Source organism: Canis lupus, chromosome 35, assembly GCF_011100685.1.
Source record: "Canis lupus familiaris isolate Mischka breed German Shepherd chromosome 35, alternate assembly UU_Cfam_GSD_1.0, whole genome shotgun sequence".
NCBI classification, from domain to species: Eukaryota; Metazoa; Chordata; class Mammalia; order Carnivora; family Canidae; genus Canis; species Canis lupus.
In genome coordinates, this window is record NC_049256.1 from 19969861 (window position 1) to 19992837 (window position 22977).

Sequence of the window (22977 nt, forward strand, 5' to 3'; positions counted from 1 at the left end):
AGGTGATAAACTCCCTCTGCTTTTGTTTGTTCATAGAAGGTTTTATCTCTCCTTTATTTCTGAAGGGCTGCTTCACCAGGCATAGAATTAACAGTCGACTATTATTTTTCCTTTCAATATTTTAAATATATCATTCCATTCCCTTCTGACCTGAAAAGTTTTGTTGAGAAATTCACCAGTGTCCTATGGGAATTCTTGTGTTTGCAACTTCTCTCTTTTGTTGCTTTCAGAATTGTCTTTGCCTCTTAACAATTTAATTATATTATGCCTCAGTGTAGCCCTAATCAGGCTCACCCTATTTGAAATCAGTTAAACCTCTTGGATTAGGATATTTATTCCTCCCAAATTTTGGGAGGTTTTCAAACATTATCGCTTTATTTTTTATATATATAAATTTATTTTTTATTGGTGTTCAATTTGCCAACATATAGAATAACACCCAGTGCTCATCCCATCAAGCACCCCCAGTGCCCACCACCCTGCCACCCCCACCCCCGGCCCACCTCCCCCTCCACCACCCCCAGCCCATCTCCCAGAGTTAGGAGTCTCCCATGATCAGGGAGGGACACAGAACATGGGAGACATTATTGCTTTAAAAATACTTTCTGGGATGCCTGGATGGCTCAGCAGTTGAGTGTCTGCCTTCAGCTCAGGGTGTGATCCTGGTGTCCCAGGATCAAGTCCTGCATCGGGCTCCCTGCATGGAGCCTACTTATCCCTCTGCCTATGTCTCTGCCTATCTCTCTCTGTGTCTCTCATTAATAAATAAATAAAATCTTTAAAAAATACTTTGTTCTTTCTTTTTTCCTTTGGAATTTTCATAATATGCATACTGTTTCTTTTCATTCTGTCTCATAAGTCCAATAGGCTTTTTTCATTCTTGTTGTTTTTGCTCCTATGATAATTTCAAATATTCTATCTTATAGATCATTGATTCTTCTACACAGAGAAGCCTGTTTTGAAGTTCTCCATTGAATTCTTCAGTCAATGTACTTTTTAAGTCTAGGACCCCTGTTTTCTTTTTGTTCTTTTGTTTTTGGTAGTTTCCATTTCTTTGTTTAACTTATCATTTTCTCATGCATGATTTTCCTAATTTCATTTAGTTGTCTGTGTGCTCTTGTAGCTCACTAAATTTCTTTTAAAAGATTACTCTAAATTCTTTGACCATCTTATAGATCTTCATCTCAGTTATTAGAGTTTTATTAGTTTTCTTTGGTGGTGTCATGTTACCAGATTTTTTCATGATCTTTGATTCCTTATGATGGTGTCTACACATTTGAATAAGCAATCTCCTCTTTCAGAATTCACAGTTTTGCTTTCGTGGACAGTTCTGAGCAGTCATCTCAGTTTGGATTTCTGAATATGTCAGAAGATAACATCTTTGAGTGGGTGGAGCTTGCTAAATGGGTTTATTTTTGGATAGGGCCACTGCTTGAGTTGAGGTGAAGGGAGTCTGCCAGTGGCTAAGAAAAACTGAATAGAACTGCTGGCTTGGTGCCCTTCCCAAGCACGCTTTAGGATAGGCTTCACAGTTGCCTGGGTTTTTTTGGTCAGATTTACTAGATGGTAAGGACTGAGTACTAAACTCAGCATTGTGTGGGTCCATGAATGATCTTCCTTGCCCTTGTAGATCAGCAGGACAGGCCCCAGAGTCAGCATGGCCCATTGTTTGAAGCTCCTGAATCAGGAAAGACTGCACTGAATACCATGGCCAGATGGGGCCATTGGTTTTGCTCTCCAGACAGGGCTGTGAACTCTGTTCACAATGCCACAAGCAGGGCTCTTTGTTTCCTGTTTAAGTTCCCTGGTTGGGCAAGGCTGAAGGCTATATTCAGTATAGGCAGGACTACTAAATAGTCTCCATGCTGGGGAGGAATGGAAAAACTGTAGGCCAGGCCAGAAAGACTCTTTATTTGTGGTCTTGACATCCCAAGTTCCCAGAGTGAACAGTGCCACTGGCTTTTCTCTGCAGACAATCAGATCTAAGTGCTGTTCTCTCTGCTTAAGCCTTGTTGAGCTACATAGCTTTCAGGTGATCTAGCCAAGCTTTCTGATCAGGAGGGATTAAGAGCTACACCAAACAGTGAAGTTGTTAATTAGCTTCCCTGTGTATATGAAGCTGGAGAACCAATTCCAAGCCTACAAAAGGTCTTTCTTCATGATCTTCACTCAAGACCTGCTCCCCCAAGTTCTCTGGCCAAATGAAGCCATGGGTTTTTGCTCTGTGGATGATTAGTCTGCATCGTAGAGTGATGCTGTGCTACATAGATTTCAGGTGTTCTGGCCAGAATTTCTTATCAGTCAGGACATTCTGAATTAGCTTCCCTGTCTAGGTGGAATGAGGGAACTCACTCCGAGTACCTTTCTGAGTGTTTCTGGTCAGGTAGGAACTGGAAACTAAACTCATTAGTAGGTGGGTTGTGGCTATGAATTAGCTTCCCTGACTGGATAGAGTAGAGGAATCACTCAAAGCCTGGAAAGGCTCTTTGTGGTCTTTACTTAGGATGAACTATTTCTCAGGTTTCCTTGCTGCATGGTGCCAATGGCATTACACTACAGACAATTATCTCCACTTGCAATACTCTGTGCTCCAGTGTTGCTGAGCTATCTAGTTTTTAAGTGTTCTGAATAGCCTTTCTGGTCAGGTAGGGCTGGGAACTCCCAAAAAGTGACCCACAATGATGGGGGAGTTAAATGTCCACTCTAGGCTCTCTTCTCCCACTTGTAGGAACCATAAGCTCAATGGAGACTTCCCCGTGAGGTGCTGCATCAGCATGGGGTGGGGGAAATGTGGTCAGATAAGTAGCTGCTTATCTAGATCTTCTAATGGAATCTGTCTTGGTCTCCATGGTTCAAGGGATGCTTTGACCTCACCCCATGTTCTAAAATTTTCTTATTTGTGTCTTTTTCATTAATAGTTGTTTATTCTTCTTATAGGGGGAGGTGAAATCAGTAATGACCTATGTTGCCATGTTGGTACCATCACTATGAATAAGGTTTTTAGTTTGTTATAGACCATTTACTGATTTTTGCTTTCATTGTTTGTGCTTTGGGTATCATATTCAAGAAACCATTACCCAGACCAATGTCAAAGAACTTCTTCCAGGAATTTTACAGTATTAGGTCTGATGTTTTAGCCTTTAATCCATGAGTTAACTTATGTGAGTGGTGTAATTAGGTGTCCAATTTAATCTTTTTGCATATATTCTCTAGTTTTCCAAACATCATATGTTGAAGAGACTATCATTTCCCCTTTGAATGTCCTTGGTTCCTTTGTCAAATATTAGTTGATTGTGAATGCATGGGTTTATTTCCAAGCTCTCCATTCTGTTCTATTGATTTATGTGTTGATTTTTATGCCAGTAACATACTGGCTTTTTTAAAAAAAATTGAAGTATAGTTGACATACAGTATTACATTAATTTCACATGTACAACATAGCGATTTAACATTTATATTATGAAACAATTGCCAGTTTAGTTATTATCTATTACCATACAAAATTATTACAATAATATTGACTATATGTCCATTGTACTTTACATCCCCAGGACTTATTTATTTTTATATCTACAATATTGTGCATCTTAATCCCCTTTACTTATCTTGCCCATACCACACCCCCACCCTCTGACAACCTGACAACCACAAGAGGTCTCTGTATTATGATACTGTTTCTGTTTTGTTCATTTGTTTTGGTTTTTAGATTTTATATACAAGGGAAATCTTATGGTCTTTGTCTTTCTCTGACTTATTTAGTATAACACACTATAGGTCCATCCATATGTGGCAAATGCCAACACTTCATTTTTGTGGCTGAGCAATATTCCATTTGGTGTATATATATATATATATACCACCTCTTTAATCATTCATCTGTCAATGGACATTTATGTTGCTTTTGTATCGTGGCTGTTGTAAATAATGCTTCAATAAACATATGGATGCACAGGTATTTTGGAACCAGGGCTTCCATTTTCCTTGGATAAATACCCAGAAGTGGAATTAACTCAGTCATTAGGTATTTCTATTTTTAATTTTTTGAAGAATTTTCACACAGTTTTCATAGGGACTGAACCAATTTATATTCCTATCAATAGTGCAATAGGGTTCACTTTTGTGTGCATCCTCAGAATTACTGGTTATTTCTTATGTATTTGATACTAGCTATTCTGAAAGCAGTGAGGATATTTCATTATTATTTTGATTTGCATTTCCTTGACAATTACAGATGTCAAGTATTTTTTCATGTGCCTATTGGCATATCCACATATCTTTGTAAAAAATGTTTATTCATGTCCTCTGCTGATTTTAAAATCAGTTTATTTGTCTTTCGGTGGTATTGTGTGAATTCTTTATATATTTTGGAAATTCACCCCTTATCTGATATATCATTTGCAAATATCTTTTCCTGGATAGTACTTGCCTTTTCAATTTGTTGATGGTTTCCTTCACTGTGAAAAGACTTTTTTTTTTATGTAGTCTCAGTTGTTTATTTTTGCTTTTATTCCTTTGCCTGTAAAAAACATATTCAAAAAATATTGCTAAGATTTATGTTCAAGAATTTACAGCCTATATTTTCATGTAGGAATTTTATAAAATCTTAGTTAGTTCTTTAATCCATTTTGAGTTTATTTTTGTATATGGTATGAGAAAGTGATCTATTTTCATTTGTGGGCATATAACTGTCCAGGTTTCCTAACACCATTTATTGAAGAAACTGTATTTTGCCTATTGTATATTCTTGCCTTATTTGTCCTAGATTAAATCAACAGATATGTGAGTTTACTTCTGGGCTCTTTGTTTCACTGATCTGTGTGTCTATTTTTGTACCAGTACCATGCTGTTTTGAGTACTAAAACTGTAGTTTAGCTTGAGTTCTGTGATACTTCATTTATTTTTTTATTTCTCAAGATTACTTTGGTTATTCAGGCTCTTTTGTGTGTACATACAAAATTTGGAATATTCCAATTCTATGAAAAATGCTGTTGGGAAAAAATGCTATTGGTATTTGGATAGGAATTGGAATAGACAATGCAATATGGACAGAATAAGTATATTCTAATTCAGGTTCATGGCGTACCTCTCAATTTATTTATGTCATCTTCAATTTCATTCATGAGTGTTTTATCATTAATTTACAGGTCTCTCACTTACTGGTTAAATACTCCTACGTATTTTACTCTTAAAACAATGATAAATTGGATTGTTTCTTCATGTTAGTTTCTCCTAGTTTGTTATAGTATAAAAATATAACTGATTTCTGTATATTAACTTTGTATCTCCAACTTTACTAAATGCATTTTTTCTAATAAGTTTTTTTGTGTGTGTGTGAAGTCTTAGGGTTTTCTGTATGTGGAACTATGTAATCTGAAGATTGTGACAGATTTACTTCTTCCTTACTAATTTGGATGACTTTTATTTCTGTTTTTTGTCTGATGCTGTGACTAAGAGTTCCAATATTGTGTTGAGTAAAAGTGGTGATAATGGACATCCTTGTCTTGTTCCCATATTAAATAAAAAGCTTTTGGCTTTTCGCTATTGTCTGGTGTTATATTTCGGTTTGTTATATTGGCCTTTAACATTTTAAAGTATGTTTCCTCTGTACTCTTTTCACTGAGAGGTTGTTTTTTGTTTGTTTTTCTACCATGAATAGATCTTGAATTTCGTCAAATGCTTTTGTTTCATCTGTTGATATGATCACATGGCTATTACCCTTCATTTTGTTAATGTGGTATATCATGTGGATTGATTTGATGATATTAAACCATCCTTGTATATCCCTGGAATAAATCCTACTTGATTACAGTAAATGACTGTTTTCAAGTATTGTTGAACTCAGTTTGCTAATTTTTGCATGTATGTTTATCAGAAATATTGGTCTGTAATTTTCTTGCTTTTTTTTGGTAATGTGCTTTTCTGGTTTTGGTATCAGGATAATGCTAGCCTTGTAGAATGAATTTTGGGAGTATTCCTTCACCTATTTTTTTTTGAAAAGTTTGAGAAGAATAATTATTTATTCTTGCCTAAATATTTGGTAGAATACACCAAAATCTATTACTCTGGAGTTTTCTTTGTTCAAAGAATTTTGATTACTGATTCAGCTTTGTTACAAGAAATCAATCTGCTCATATTTTTTATTTCTTCCTGATTCAGTTTATAATATTGTATGTTTCTAGGAATATATTGATTTCTTCTAGGTTATCCAATTTGTTAGCATATAATTTCTTGAATGATATCTCATAAAGCTTTGTATTTCTTTCTCTTATTTTCTATTTTTTATTTTTAAATATTTTATTTATTTATTCATGCACACACACACACACACACACACACACACACACACACAGAAAGAGGCAGAGACACAGGCAGAGGGAGAAGCAGGGTCCATGCCGGGAGCCCAAAGTGGGACTTGATCCCGAGTCTCCAGGATCACACCCTGGGCTGAAGGCGGTGCTAAACTGCCGAGCTACCCAAGCTATCCTCTTATTTTCTATTTTAATTCCAGTATAGTTAACATACAGTGTTATATTAGTTTAAGGTATACAATATAGTGATTCAAAAATTCTATATGTTTCTCAATGCTGACCATGATAAGTGCATCCTCTAATCTCCATCACATATTTCACCCATTACCCCCACCACCACCTCCCTTCTGGTGACCATCAGTTTGTTCTCTGTAGTTCAGAGTCTGTTTCTTGGTTTGTCTCTTTTTTGTTGTTTGCTCAATATTTTTGTTGTTTCTTAAATTCCATATACGAGTGAAGCCATATGGGATTTGTCTTTCTCTGACAGATTTATTTTGCTTAGCATTACACACTCTGGCTCCATCCATGTTGTTGAAAATGATAAGATTCATTCTTTTTTGACTAAATAACATGCCATTCTTTATAGGTACCATCTCTTTTTTATCTGTTCATCTATTGATGGACATGGGCTGTTTCAGTATTTTGGCTACTGTAAATAATACTGCTAAACGTAGGGGTGCATGTATCCCTTCAAATTAGTGTTTTTGTATTTTGGAGGTAAACTTCCAGTAGTACAATTATTGAATTATACGGTAGTTCTATTTCTAACTTCTTAAAAAAATTACATACTGTTGTCAGAGTGGTTAGACCAATTTGTATTCCCACTAACAGTGCACAGAGGTTTCTCTTTCTCCACATTCTCACCAAAAGTCATTTCTTTTTTTTGTATATTTTTATTGGATTTTGATTTGCCAATATATATAACACCCAGTACTCATCCCATCAAGTGCCCCCCTCAGTGCCCATCACCCAGTTACCCCTATCCCCCCACCCACCCACCTCCCCTTCTACTACCTCTTGTTCATTTCCCAGAGTTAGGAATCACTCATGTTCTGTCACCCTCTCTGATATTTCCCACTCATTATCTCTCCTTTCCCCTTAATCCCTTTCACTATTTTTTATATTCCCTGAATGAATGAAACCTCTCTGATTGACTTAGTTCATTCAGCATAATACCATCCAGTTCTACCCACTTTGAAGCAAATGGTGAGTATCCGTCCTTTCTGATGTGTGAGTAATATTCCATTGTATATATAAACCACATATTTATACATTTATCTTTCAATGGACATTGAGGCTCCTTCCACAGTTGAGCTATTGTGGACATTGCTGCTATAAACATCGAGGTGAAGGTGTCCCAGCGTTTCACTGCATCTGTATCTTTGGGGTAAATCCCCAGCAGTGCAATTGCTGGGTCATAGGGTAACTCTATTTTTAACTCTTTGAAGAACCTCCACACAGTTTTCCAGAGTGGCTGCACCATTTCACATTCCCACCAGCAGTGCAAGAGGGTTCCCCTTCTCCACATCCTCTCCAACATTTGTGGTTTCCTGCCTTGTTAATTTTCCCCATTCTCACTGGTGTGAGGTGGTATCTCATTGTGGTTTTGATTCGTATTTCCCTAATGGCAAGTGATGTGGAGCATTCTCTCATCTGATTGTTGGCCATGTCTATGTCTTCCTCTGTGAGATTTCTGTTCATGCCTTCTGTCCATTTCATGACTGGATTGTTTCTTGGGTGCTGAGTTTAATATGTTCTTTATAGATCTTGGATACTAGCCCTTTATCTGATACATCATTTGCAAATATCTTCTCCCCTTGTAGGTTGTCTTTTAGTTTTGTTGACTGTTTCTTTTGCTGTGCAGAAGCTTTTTATCTTTTTTTTTCTTCTTCTTCCACATTGTTGTTTTATTTATTTTTTTTTATTGGTGTTCAATTTACTAACATACAGAATAACCCCCAGTGATCGTCTTGATGAAGTCCCAATAATTCGTTTTTGCTTTTGTTTCCTTGCCTTCATAGATGTATCTTGCAAGAAGTTGTTGTGGCCAGGTTCAAAAAGGGTGTTGCCTGTGTTCTCCTCTAGGATTCTGATGGATTCTTGTCTCACATTAAGATCTTTCCACCATTTTGAGTTTATCTTTGTGTGTCTGGTGTAAGAGAATGGTCTAGTTTCATTCATCTGCATGTAGATGTCCAATTTTCCCAGCACCATTTATTGAAGATACTGTTCTTTGTCCAGTGGATAAAGAACACTTTATGTTCTTTCCTGCTTTGTCAAATATTAGTTGACCATACAGTTGAGGGTCATTTCTGGGTTCTCTATTCTGTTCCATTGATCTATGTGTCTGTTTTTCATGCCAGTACCACACTGCCTTGATGATCACAGCTTTGTAGTCCAACTTGAAATCCGGCATTTTGATGCCCCCGACTCTGGTTTTCTTTTTCAATATTCCCCTAGCTATTCAGGGTCTTTTCTGATTCCACACAAATCTTAAGATTATTTGTTCCAATTCTCTGAAGAAAGTCCATGATATTGTGATAGGGGTTGCATTAAATGTGTAAACTGAAAAACAAAAAACAAAAAAACCATGTAAACTGTCCCAGATAGATAGCATTGACATTTTCACAATATTAATTCTTCCAGTCCATGAGCACAGAATATTTTTCCATCTCTTTGTGTCTTCCTCATTTCCTTTAGAAGTGTCCTGTAGTTTTTAGGGTATAGATCCTTTATCTCTTTAGTTAGGTTTATTCCTAGGTATCTCAAGCTTTTGGGTGCAATTGTAAATGGGATTGACTCCTTAATTTCTCTTTCTTCAGTCTCTTTGTTAGTGTATAGAAATGCCACTGATTTTTGGGTATTGATTTTGTATCCTGCCACACTGCGGAATTGCTGCATGAGTTCTAACAATCTTGGAGTGGAGTCTTTTGGGTTTTCTATGTACAGTATCATGTCATCTGCAAAGAGGGAGAGTTTGACTTCTTCTTTGTCAATTTGAATGCCTCTTATTTCTTTTTGTTGCCTGATTGCTGAGGCTAGGACTTCTAGTACTATGCTGAATAGCAGTGGTGAGAGTGGACATCCCTGTTGTATTCCTTATCTTAGGGGAAAGACCCTCAGTATTTCCCCACTGAGAATGATATTTGCGGTGGGCTTTTCGTAGATGACTTTTAAGATGCTGAGGAATGTTCCCTCTATCCCTACACTCTGAAGAGTTTTGATCAGGAATGGATGCTGTATTTTGTCAAATGCTTTCTCTGAATCTATTGAGAGGATCATATCATTCTTGTTTTTTCTCTTGTTGATATGATCTATCACGTTGATTGTTTTATGAGTGTTGAACCAGCCTTGCATCCTGGGGATAAATCCCACTTGGTCATGGTGAGTAATCTTATTAATGTACTGTTGGATCCTCTTGGCTAGTATCTTGTTGAGAATTTTTGCATCTGTGTTCATCAGGGATATTGGTCTATAATTCCCCTTTTTGGTGGGGTCTTTGGTTTTGGAATTAAGGTGATGCTGGTCTCATAAAACGAGTTTGGAAGTATTCCATTCCTTTCTATCTTTTGGAACCAGCTTTAGTAGAATAGGTATTGTTTCTTCTTTAAACTTTTGATAGAATTCCCTTGGGAAGTCATCTGGCCCTGGACTTTTGTGTCTTGGGAGGTTTTTGATGACTGCTTCAATTTCCTCCCTGGTAATTGGCCTGTTCAGGTTTTCTATTTCTTCCTGTTCCAGTTTTGGTAGTTTGTGGTTTTCCAGGAATGTGCCCATTTCTTCTATATTGCCTAATTTATTGGTGTATAGCTGCTCATAATACGTTTTTATAATCATTTGTATTTCCTCGGTATCAGTTGTGATCTCTCCTTTTTCATTCGTAATTTTATTAATTTGAGTCTTTCTTCTTTTTAATAAAGAAATAAATACCTGATAAATAACTGATTTGTGACCCAGTATGTGGTCTATTCTGGAGAAAGTTCCATGCAGACTTGAGAAGAATGTGTATTCAGTTGCGTTCAGATGGACAGTTCTGCATATATCTGTGAAATCCATCTGATCCAATGTATCATTTAAAGCTCTTGTTTCTTTGGTAATATTGTGCTTAGAATATATGTCATTTGCAGAAAGTGCCGTGTCGAAGTCTCCTACTATTAGTGTATTATTATCTAAGTATCTCTTTACTTTGATTATTAATTGATTGATATAGTTGGCAGCTCCCACATTAGGGGCATAAATATTCATGATTGTTAGGTCCCCTTGTTGGATAGACCCTTTAAGTATGATATACTGTCCTTCTTCATCTCTTACTACAGTCTTTGGGATAAACTCTAATTTATCTGATATGAGGATTGCTACCCCAGCTTGCTTTCATTTTCAGGCTGTAGGTGTCCTTAGGTCTAAAATGAGTCTCTTGTAGACAGCAAATAGATGGGTCTTGCTTTTTTATCCAGTCTGAAACCCTGCGTCTTTTGATGGGATCATTTAGCCTATTCACATTCAGAGTAACTATTAAAAGATATGAATTTAGTGTCATCATAATACCTATTCAGTCCCTGTTTTTGTGGATTATTTCTTTGGGCTTCCTCTTTCTTTTACAGGGTCCCCCTTAATATTTCTTGCAGAGCTGGTTTGGAGGTCACATATTCTTTCAGTTTCTGCCTATCTTGGAAGCTCTTTATCTCTCCTCATATTCTGAATGAGAGCCTTGCTAGATAGAGTATTCTTAGCTGCATGTTCTTCTCATTTAGGACCCTGAATATATCCTGCCAACCCTTTCTGGCCTGCCAGGTCTCTGTGGAGAGGTCTTCTGTTAATCTAATATTTCTCTCCATATAAGTTAGGGATCTCTTGTCTCTTGTTACTTTAAGGATTTTCTCTTTATCTTTGAAATTTGCAAGTTTTACTATTAAATGTTGAGGTATTTGTCGGTTTTTATTGATTTTGGTGGGGGGAACCTCTCTATCTCCTGGATCTGAATGCCTGTTTCCATCCCCAAATTAGGGAAGTTCTCAGCTATGATTTGTTCAAATCACGCTTTCTGGTCCTCTCTCCCTCTCAGCACCCTCTGGAACCCCAATTATATGCAGATTTTCCCTTCTGAGACTATTATTTATTTCCCTTAACCTTTCCTCATGGTCTTTTAATTGTTTTTCTCTTTTTTCCTCAGCTTCCTTCCTTGCCATCAACTTGTCTTATATGTCACTCACTTTCTTCTACCTCATTAACCCTCATCATTAGGACCTCCAGTTTGGATTGCATCTCATTTAACTGATTTTTTATTTCAGCCTGATTAGATTTAAATTCTGCAGTCATAAAGTCTCTTGAATCCTTTATGCTTTTTTCCAGAGCCACGAGTAGCTTTATAATTGTGCTTCTGAATTGGCTTTCTGACATCGAATTGTAATCCAAATTCTGTAGCTCTGTGGGAGAGAGGACTATTTCTGATTCTTTCTTTTGTGGTGAGTTCTTCCTTCTAGTCATTTTGCTCAGTGCAGAGTGGCTGTATGAGTGGGCTGAGTCAAGAATATCAACCATGACCTAAGTAAATTTCACCCTAGGTGATTCTGATGAGGTCAGAGACCAGAAATTGAAAACAAAGATCAGAATGAGATAAAACAAAAGGACCACTAAAGTGAAAATAAAATTTTAAAACAAAGTAGAAAACAATAAAAGGTCACGAATCCCAAAAAAGTAGGGAAAAAAAAGAAAAGAGAGAGAAAAAAAGCAAAATAAAGAGAATAAAAGAGAAGAAAAAAAGAGAGGAGGACTAAGAGATGTGGTGGTGATGAAGCTGTAGTGGAGGGAGAATATAGTCTACCTAACAATAGTTTATTTGTGCTTTTGTTTTTCTTGCCTTGGGAGACATAGCTAGAAAAATATTGCAACAACCTATGTGAGAGATATTACTGTCTACACTCTCCTCTGGGATTCTTATGGTTTCAGGTCTCACTTTCAAGTCTTTAATTCACTTTTGAGTGTATTTCTGTGTATGATGTAAGAAAGCTGTCCAGTTTCATTCTTTTGCATGTTGCTGTACAGTTTTCCTGTTGGATATTGAAGAGACTATATTTTTCCCATTGGATATTCTTTCCTACTTTGTCAAAAATTAATTGGCCATATAATTTTGAGTTTATGCCTGGGTTTCTAATTCTGCTCCATTGATCAGTGTCTGTTTTTGTGCCAGTACCATATTGTCTTGATCACTACAGCTTTGTGCTGTAACTTGAAGTCTGGAATTATAATACTTGCGGTTATGCTTTTCTTTTTCTTTTTTTAAAGATTTTATTTATTTATTCATGAGAGACACAGAGAGAGAGGCAGAGACACAGGCAGAGGGAGAAGCAGGACTCCATGCAAGGATCCCAGTGTGGGACTCAAACCCAGGAATCTGGGATCAGGACCCTGAGCCAAAGACAGGCGCTTAACTGCTGAGCCACTCAGGTGTCCCTGCTCTTCTTTTTCAGAATTGTTTTGGCTATTCAGGATTTTTTATAGTTCCATATAAAATTTAGGGTTGTTTGCCCTAGTTGTGTGAAAAATGCTGTTGGTATTTTGATAGACAATTTATTAAATCTGTAGATTGATTTGGGTAGGATAGACATTTTAACAATACAATCCATGAGCATGGAATGTCTTTCTATATCTTTGTGTTATCTTTAATTTCTTTCATCAGTGTTTTATAGTTTTCAGAATGCAGGTCTTTCACTTCTTTGGTTAGGTTTATTACTAGATATCTTATTATTTTGGGTGTAATTGTAAATGATATTTTTAAAAATTTCTTTTGCTGTTTAATTATTAGTGTGTAGAAACATAACAGATTTATGCATGTTGATTTTGTATCCCATGATTTTACTAAATTTATTTTTGTCAGTTCTAATAGTTTTTTGGTGGATTCTTTAGAATTTATACAAGTATGTCATCTGCCAGTAGTGAAAGTTTTACTTCTTCCTTACGAATTTGGATTCCTTTTATTTCTTTTGTTGTCTAATTGCTATGACTAGGACTTCCAGTACTATGTTGAATAAAAATGATGAGAATGGACATCTTTGTATTGTTCCTAACCTTATGGGAGAAGATTTCAAGTTTTTCCCCATTAAGTATGATGTTTGTTATGAGTTTTTCATATGTGGTTTTTATTACGTTGAGGTTACCTCTAAGCCTACTTGTTGAGGGTTTTTATCAGGAATGGATGTTGTACTTCATCAAATACTTTTTCTGTGTCTATTTAAATGATCCTACAATTTTTGTCTTTTATTGGTGTGATATATAATGTTGATTGACTGGCAAATATTATCTTTTTGATGGCAGCCATTCTAAGAAGTAAGCAGATATCTCGTTGTGATTTTGATTTGCAAATCCCTAAGAAGTGATGCTAAGGTAACTGTTCCAGTACCTGTTGGCTGAGAAAACAAGTCTAATTAGTTCCTCTGCCTAATTTTTCAATTGGATTTTTTTGTCATAGTATATGACTTCTTTATATATTTTGAATATTAGAGGGTGTCTGAGTGGCTCAGTTGGTTAAGCTTCTACCTTTGGCTCAGGTCGTGATCTCAGGGTCCTGGGATCAGGCTCCCTGCTCAGTGGTGAGTCTGCTTCTCCCTCTCCCTCTGCCCCTCACCTCCTTGTGCTCTAACTCTCTCTCTTTCAAATAATAAAATGAATAAAATAAAAATAAATAATCTTTTAAAAAATAAAATATATTTTGAATATTAACCCCTTATCACATGTATGATTTGTATGTATTTCCTTCATTTAATAGGTTGCCCTTTCCTTTTTGAGGATGATTTCCATTGCTGTGCAGAAACTTTTCTAGTTTGATGTAGTCCCACTTGTGTATTTTTGCTTTTGATGCCTTTGATTTTAGTGTTCTAGAAGGAGTTTTAAAATTTCAAATCTTTTATTCAGGTCTTTAATTTTGAATTTATTTCTGTGCATAGTGATAGGCAGGTGTCTAATTTCATCCTTCAGCATATGGCTGTCCAGTTTTTCCAGCACCATCTACTTAAGAGATTATCCTCTATCATTGTTCTTGGCTTATTTGTCATCAATTAATTGACCATACATGAATGGATTCTTTATGGGTTGTTAATGTGTCTGATTCTATGTTTTGATAAGTATACTTCTGTAATATAGTCTGAAATCAGGAGGTGTGATGCTTCTACTTCTTTCTCAAGACTGCTCTGGCTGATAGTTGGGGTCTTTTGTAAATCTATACAAATTTAAGGATTGTTTGTTTTATTTCTGAGAAAAAGTTATTGGAATTTTGATAGAGATTGCATTGAATCTGTGGATGACTTTGGATTTTGTGGACATTTTAACAATATTAATTCTCCCAACCTATGAACACAGAATATCTTACCATTTATTTGTGTCTCCAATTCTTTTGTAATTAATGTCAGTTTTCATCCATACAGATATTTCCTCTTTGGTTAAATGAGAAATATACCTGGAAATAAATTTATTTTAAATGAAATTTTTATTGAGATATAATTCACATATAACATTTTATTGCTTTCAGGTGTACAACATAATAATTCAAAGTGTGTATACAGTGTGAAATAATAATCATAATAAATCTAGTTATTTATCAGTCTGCATAGCTATAACTCATTTTTCTTGTGATGAACGTTTAAGGTCTATCTCTTTACCATTCTGTATGTTATATATCCTGTTACTTCTTTTATAACTGGAAGTTTTTACCTTTTGAAATTCACCTATTATTCCCATTCCCAATCCCTGCCTCTAATAGCCACCAATTTGTTCTCTATATCTATGAGTTTATTTTTGTTTTTTTAAGAGTCCATATATTATTGAGGTTATATGATATATTTCTTTTTCTGTCTGAATTATTTCACTTAGCATAATGCCCTCAATATTCATTCATGTTGTTACAAATAAAGAGATTTCCTCCTTTATGTGATTGAATAATATTTTATGTGTGTATGTATATATGTATGTGTGTGAGTATGTATATGTATATATACATATGCACCGTTTCTTTTTTCCACTCATCTTTGGATAGACCTTGCTTTCTTGTCTTGAATATTGTTAGGTAATGCTGCAATCAACATGCAGCTGCATTTATCTTTCAGAGTTGGTGGGGTTTTTTTTATTTTTGTGGGTAAATACTCAGAACTGCTACATTACATAATTCTATTTCCTTAAGGAAACTTCATAACAATTTCCATAGTGGCTGCACTAATTTGTATTTCTACCAACAAGTCACAAGTGTTTCCTTCTTGCCACATTCCTGCCAACACTAGTTCTCTCTCGTCTTTTTTTTTTTTTTTTAGATTTTATTTATTTATTCATGAGAGACACAAAGAAGAACAGACACAGGCAGAGAGAGAGAAGCAGGCTCCATGCAGGGAGCCTGAGGTGGACTCGATCCCTGGTCTCCAGGATCACACCCTGGGCTGAAGGTGGCGCCAAAGCGCTGAGCCACCCAGGCTGCCCTCTCCTGTCTTTTTGATAATAGTCACTCTAACATGTATGAGGTGATATCTCATGTGGATTTGATTCACATTTCCCTGATGATGAGTGATATGAGCACATTTTAATGTACCCATTGGCCATTTGTATGTCTTCTTTGGGAAAATGCCTATTCAGTATCTCTGTCCATTTTTATTCAGATTGTGTTTTTGCTATTGCATTGAATGTGTTTTGTTTTTTGTCCTTTTAGATATTAACTCTTTATAGGATATGTTGTTTGCAAACATTTTCTCCAATTGTATGTTGCCTTTTCATGTTTTTGATTATTTCTTTTACTGTGCAAATTTTTTAGTTTGACATAGCCCCAATTTATTTTTGTTTTTGTTGTCTTGCTTGTTGTTGTCAAATCAAATAATCATTACCAAAGCCGATGTCAAGGTTACCCCCCTAAAACTTTTATGAGTATTTTGGTTTCAGACCTTATATTCAATCTTTAATAGATTTTGAGTTAATTTTTGTGTATAATATGTAACAGCCATTCTTTCCCAAGTGTCTGTTGAGTTATCCCAGCACCATTTATTGAAGAGACTGTCACTTCCCCCATTGTATATTCTTGACCTTCTGTCTTAAGTTTGTTGACTCTGTATGAGTATGTTTATTTTAGGGACTCTCTATTCTGTCTCATTAATTTATGCATCTATTTTTATGCCAATACCATTTTCTTTTGATAAATACAGTTCTGTAATATAGTTTGAAATCAGGAAGTGTGCTGCCTCTAGCAGCACACTTGTTCTTAAGGTTGCTTTGGCTACTTGGGTTCTTTTTTTGCTCCATTCAAATGTTATGACTGTTCTATTTCTGTGAGAAATGCCACTGACACATTGATAGGGATTGCACTGAATCTGTGCATTGTTTTCAATAATATGCACATTTTCACAATCTTTTAACAGGTGAGCATAGAATATCTTTCCATTTATTTGTGTCATCTTCGGTTTCATTAATGTCTTTAAAAAAATATTTTATTTATTTATTTGAGAGAGAGCACGAGCAGGGGGAGAGGCAGAAGGAGAAGCAGCAGGAGCCTGATGCAGGCTCCCTCCCAGGACCCTGGGATCATGACCTGAGCTAAAGGCAGATGCTTAACTGACTGAGCCACCCAGGGGCCCCTCATTAATGTCTTTTAGTAGCCCGTGGACTTGTTTTTCACCTCAGTTAAATTTATTACTAGTATTTTACCTTGGATGCAATTGTAAAGGAGAAAGTTTTTATAAATGTATTCCCTGGTCATTCATTATTATTGTATAGAAATGCCTTTTTTTGCATATTCTGTAACCTGCAACTCTACTAAATTTCTTAGTTCTAACAGGGTTTTGGGGTGTGTATTTGGATTCATATATGATATCATGTCACTTACAAACTTTAATAGTTTTACTAATTTAGTATCTTGTATTTCCTAACTCTTTGTTGCACCTAGGCCTTCTAGTATTATGTTGAATAACTATGGTGAGAGTGGACATTTTTGTCTTGTTCCTAGGAACTCATGATTTTGTTTTTTCCACCAATAAGCATGATGTTAGCTGTAGGTTTTTCACGTATAACCTTTATTATGTTGATATAAAGCCAACTTGTTGAGGGTTGTTATCAGGAATGGATGTTGTATTTGTCTCATGCTTTTTCTGTACCTATTGAGATAATCAAATGGATTTTATTCTTCTTGTTAGTGTGATGTATCACATTAATTTATGGATATTGACCCATTCTTACATCACTGAAATAAAACACACTCAATTGTGGTGAATAATTTTTCTAATGTATTGTTTAATTTGGTTGACTAATATTTTTTTTTTTTTTTTTTTTTTTATTGGTGTTCAATTTACTAACATACAGAATAACACCCAGTGCCCGTCACCCATTCACTCCCACCCCCCGCCCTCCTCCCCTTCTACCACCCCTAGTTCGTTTCCCAGAGTTAGCAGTCTTTACGTTCTGTCTCCCTTTCTGATATTTCCCACACATTTCTTCTCCCTTCCCTTATTTTCCCTTTCACTATTATTTATATTCCCCAAATGAATGAGAACATATAATGTTTGTCCTTCTCCGACTGACTTACTTCACTCAGCATAATACCCTCCAGTTCCATCCACGTTGAAGCAAATGGTGGGTATTTGTCATTTCTAATAGCTGAGTAATATTCCATTGTATACATAAACCACATCTTCTTTATCCATTCATCTTTCGTTGGACACCGAGGCTTCTTCCACAGTTTGGCTATCGTGGCCATTGCTGCTAGAAACATCGGGGTGCAGGTGTCCCGGCGTTTCATTGCATTTGTCTCTTTGGGGAAAATCCCCAACAGTGCAATTGCTGGGTCGTAGGGCAGGTATATTTTTAACTGTTTGAGGAACCTCCACACAGTTTTCCAGAGTGGCTGCACCAGTTCACATTCCCACCAACAGTGTAAGAGGGTTCCCTTTTCTCCGCATCCTCTCCAACATTTGTTGTTTCCTGCCTTGTTAATTTTCCCCATTCTCACTGGTGTGAGGTGGTATCTCATTGTAGTTTTGATTTGTATTTCCCTGATGGCAAGTGATGCAGAGCATTTTCTCATGTGCATGTTGGCCATGTCTATGTCTTCCTCTGTGAGGTTTCTGTTCATGTCTTTTGCCCATTTCATGATTGGATTGTTTGTTTCTTTGGTGTTGAGTTTAATAAGTTCTTTATAGATCTTGGAAACTAGCCCTTTATCTGATATGTCATTTGCAAATATCTTCTGGCACAAAAACAGACACATAGATCAGTGGAACAGAATAGAGAATCCAGAAGTGGACCCTGAACTTTATGGGCAACTAATATTCGATAAAGGAGGAAAGACTATCCATTGGAAGAAAGACAGTCTCTTCAATAAATGGTGCTGGGAAAATTGGACATCCACATGCAGAAGAATGAAACTAGACCACTCTCTTTCACCATACACAAAGATAAACTCAAAATGGATGAAAGATCTAAATGTGAGACAAGATTCCATCAAAATCCTAGAGAAGAACACAGGCAACACCCTTTTTGAACTCGGCCATAGTAACTTCTTGCAAGATACATCCACGAAGGCAAAAGAAACAAAAGCAAAAATGAACTATTGGGACTTCATCAAGATAAGAAGCTTTTGCACAGCAAAGGATACAGTCAACAAAACTCAAAGACAACCTACAGAATGGTTGACTAATATTTTATTGAGAATTTTTGTACCTATGTTTTCTCGGGATTTTGGTCTACAATTTTCTTCTTCCTTGTCTGATTTTGATATCAAAATAATGCTGATGTCATAAAATAAGTTTGGAAGTGTTTCTTCCTCCTCAATTTTTTTGAAAAGTTTCAAAACAGTTGACATTAGTTTTTTGTTTTGTTTTATCTTTTACAAATGGTAGAATTCACCAGTAAAACCATCTGTTCCCGGACTATTTTTTGTTGAGAGGTATTTGACTACCAGTTTAATCCCCTTAGTAGTGGTTAATCTGTTCAAATTTTCTATTTCTTCATAATTTAGTCTTGGTAGGTTGCATGTTTCCAGGAATTTGTTTCATTTAGGTTGTCCAATTTGTTAGCATATGATTGTTGGTAGTAGTGCCAAGGCTTTTTAAAATCATGAGTAGATATTGAATATTTTAAATTGCATTTTATGCATCTGTTAAAATGATCAGTACAATTTTCCTTCTTTAGTCTATAAGCATATTAATCATACTGGCTAATTTCTGAATACTAGACCATGCTGGCATTCTCAAACCAATAAGAGCAAGATTTATTATCCTTTTCCTATATTGCCCAATTTACTTTGATAATACTTTGTTTAGAAATTTTGAGATTCAACCATTGTTTTTCTTAAAATATTTGTCACATTTTGGCATCAAGAGTATTTAGGTATTGGGAATTTTCTTTTTAAATTTCCAATTTTCTGAAAGAGTTGTTCAATTTAGCATTAATTCTGTCTTAAATGTTTGTAAGAACTCATGAGTGAGAAGTCTGAGCCTAAAGTTTTCTCTATAGGAAGGTTGTTAATTACTAATTCACTTTATTTAATATTATTCTGATTTTTCTTTTTTTTAATTTGCTTTTTTAAATTTATTTTTTGTACATTATTTTATTGGAGTTCAATTTGCCAGCATATAGTATAACATCCAGTGCTCATCCAGTCAAGTGCCTCCCTCAGTGCCTGTTACCCAGTCACCCCATCCCCCCTCCCGCCTCCCCTTCCACTACCCCTTGTTTGTTTCCCAGAGTTAGGAGTCTCATGTTGTTTTGTCACCCTCTCTGATATTTCCCACTACTTTTCTCTCCTTTCTGCTTTAATCCCTTTCACTATTTTTTATATTCCCCAAATGAATGAAACCATATAATGTTTGACCTTCTCTGATTAACTTACTTCACTCAGCATAATACCCTCCAGTTCTATCCACATTGAAGCAAATGGTGGGTATTCGTTGTTTTTAAAGGCTGAGTAATATTCCATTGTATATATAGACCACATCTTCTGAGTTTTCTATTTCTTCTTGTATCAGTTAATGTCAGTCACCACTGACATTTTAGAGGAATGTATCAATTTCATCTAATTCATCATACTTATGATACCTAAAATGTTTATGGCAGGAACTGTAGAGCTGTCTCCTTTTATAATATGAATATTAGTTATTTGTGTTTCTACCTGTTTTGTTTCAATTGTCTATTTTAGATTTTATTAACTTTATTAGTCCTTTCCTAAGAACCTACATTTAGTTTTATTGATCATCTTCCTTGAGTATTCTGTTTATTCTCTTACTTCTGCTATTTCCTTCTTTCTAATCTTTGGTGAAGTTTAACTACTTTTTCTTATTCTAACTTGCTTAGATAGATGCTTAGCTCATTCATTTTCAGATCGTGTTGTTTAGAAACATAAATTTAAGGTTGTAAACTATACTCTGTGCATGGCTGTAACCGTTATTTCACTGATCTGTCTTATTAGTGGTGGTAGTATCTTTGTGTCTTTGTATGTATAAACCTATATTTCTTCAGGTAAAAATCCAGCAGTGGAGTTACCAGATTGTATGCTATTTCTATTTTTAATTTTTTGAGGAACCTCAATATCCTAATCCACATTGGCTGTACTAATACACATTCTCACTGAGAGTACATGAAGATTCCCTTTCTCAGCCTTCTCACCAATAAGTATTTCTTCTTTTTTTGATACTAACCATTCTGACTGGGAGAGGTGATAGGTCAGTGTGGTTTTGATTTGCATTTTCCTGATGATTAATGATGTTGAGCATTTTCTCATGTCTGTTGGCCATCTGTATGTTGTCTTTGGAAAAATGTCTATTCAGGTCCTCTGCTCATTTTCATTGGATTATGTGTCTTTTTGGTGTTGAGAAGTATGACTTGACTTTATATATTTTGGAGATTAACTACTCATCAAATAGATCACTTACACAAAAATTCTCCTATTCAATAGGTTGCCTTTTTGTTTTATTGATGGTTGCTTTAACTGTGTCTTTTTTCCTACATTTTGGCTTCCTTTGTCTTAGATTTGGTGACAGATAAAAGTGTCTGGTTTATTTCTGGGCTCTCTATTTAATTCCATTGATTTATGTGTCAGTTCTGTGCCAATTTCATCCTTTTTGTTTAGTTTGAAATCTATTATTGTGCTACCTATAGCTTTGGGACTTTTTATTTTCAAGATGGCTATGGCTATTCAGGATTTTTTGTGGCTCCACAGAATTTGGGGGATTATTCTATCTCTATAAAGTGCTGTCAGGATTTTGATAAGGATCATGTTAAATCCGTAGATTGCTTAGTGTAATATGGAAATGTTCACAATATTCTTCTAATCAATGATTGCAAAATATCTTTCCATTTATTTGTTTCATCTTCAGTTTCTTTCATTAATGTCTTTTAGTAGTCAGTATAAGGGTTTTTCACTTCCTTGGTTAAATTTATTACTAGTATTCTTTATGATGCAGTTGTAAATGAGATTTTTGAATTTTTCTCTTTGATCTTTATTATTATTGTATAGAAATGCAACTTTTTGTATATTGATTTTTTTTTATCCTACAACTGTACTGGATTCATTTATTAATCCAAAAAATTTTTGGTGGTTTCTTTAGTGTCTGTATATAATATCATGTCATTTACAAATTGTGACAGATTTACTTCTTCCTTACTAATTTGGATGTCTTTTTTCTTGTTTGATTACTGCAGGAAGGATTTCCAGTACTATGCTTAATAAAAGTGGTGAGAGTTAACATCCGTGTCTTGTTCTTGATCTCAGAGGGAAAGCCTTTGTTTTTCACCATTGAGTATGATGTTAGCGGTGGGTTTTTCATTTATAGCCTTTATTATGTTGATGTGCATATCAACTGTAAAGCCATCTTATTGAGAGTTTTTACAGGAACAGATATTTTATTTTGTTTAATACATTTTCTGCACCTACCAAGATGATCATATGACTTTTATCCTTCCTCTTGTTAATGTGATGCATGACGTTCATTGACTTGTAGATACTGAGCTATCCTGGCATCACTGGAATAAAACATAGATTGTAGTGAATAATTTTTCTGATGTTAAATTTGGTTTGCTAATACTTTATTGAGAATTTTTACATCTATGTTTACCTGGATATTGACCTATAGGTTTGTTTTTGTTTGTTTTAGTGTTTTTGTGTGAGGCTAGCATCACAGAATGAGTTTAAATTTTTTTCTTCCTATTCTATTTTTTTAGAATAGCTTAAGAGTAGGTATTCTATAAATGTTTGTTGAATTCCTGTGAACCCATCTGATGCTGCACTTTATTTTGTTGGGAGTTTTTTGATTACCAACTCAATTTCCTTACCATTAATTGATCTATTCACATTTTCAATCTCTTTCTGATTCAGTTTTGAAATATTGTGTATTTCTAGGAATTTATCCATTTGTAGGTTGTCCAATTCATTGGCATATATTTTTACACTATTAAGACACTTTACATTTCTGTTAGTCATTATTTCTCCTTTTAACTTATGATTTTATTGACTTCTTAAACAAACTGGCTCTTGGTTTGATTCATCTTTTGTGTTATTTCCTTTCTTTTAACTTTCAGTTTTGTTTACTCTGTTTTTATAGTTTCCTTAGATGTAAGTTTAGATTGTTTATTTGAAACTTTTCTGGTTTCTAAAAGTAGGCCTGTATCAGTATAAATTTCCCTCTTAGAATTGCTTCTGCTGGGTTTCCCATTG

At 35.3% G+C, this 22977-nt stretch overlaps 1 protein-coding gene across 8 annotated transcripts in view; it reads right to left on the reverse strand.

Annotated features, from left to right (window-relative positions):
• LOC119867668 overlaps positions 1-22977 on the reverse strand; it is a 108584-nt gene that overhangs the window by 29461 nt on the left and 56146 nt on the right. For 5 of the 8 annotated variants that reach the window (XM_038584257.1, XM_038584255.1, XM_038584260.1 and 2 more), the window contains exons 2-3: positions 14671-14757; positions 4427-4516 (exon numbers count right to left, since the gene is read on the reverse strand). In XM_038584257.1, the coding sequence (XP_038440185.1) occupies positions 4427-4516; positions 14671-14757 (177 nt within the window). The remainder of the gene's footprint in view (positions 1-4426; positions 4517-14670; positions 14758-22977) is intronic. The other 3 variants (XM_038584259.1, XM_038584258.1, XM_038584261.1) reach the window with 1 other exon arrangement.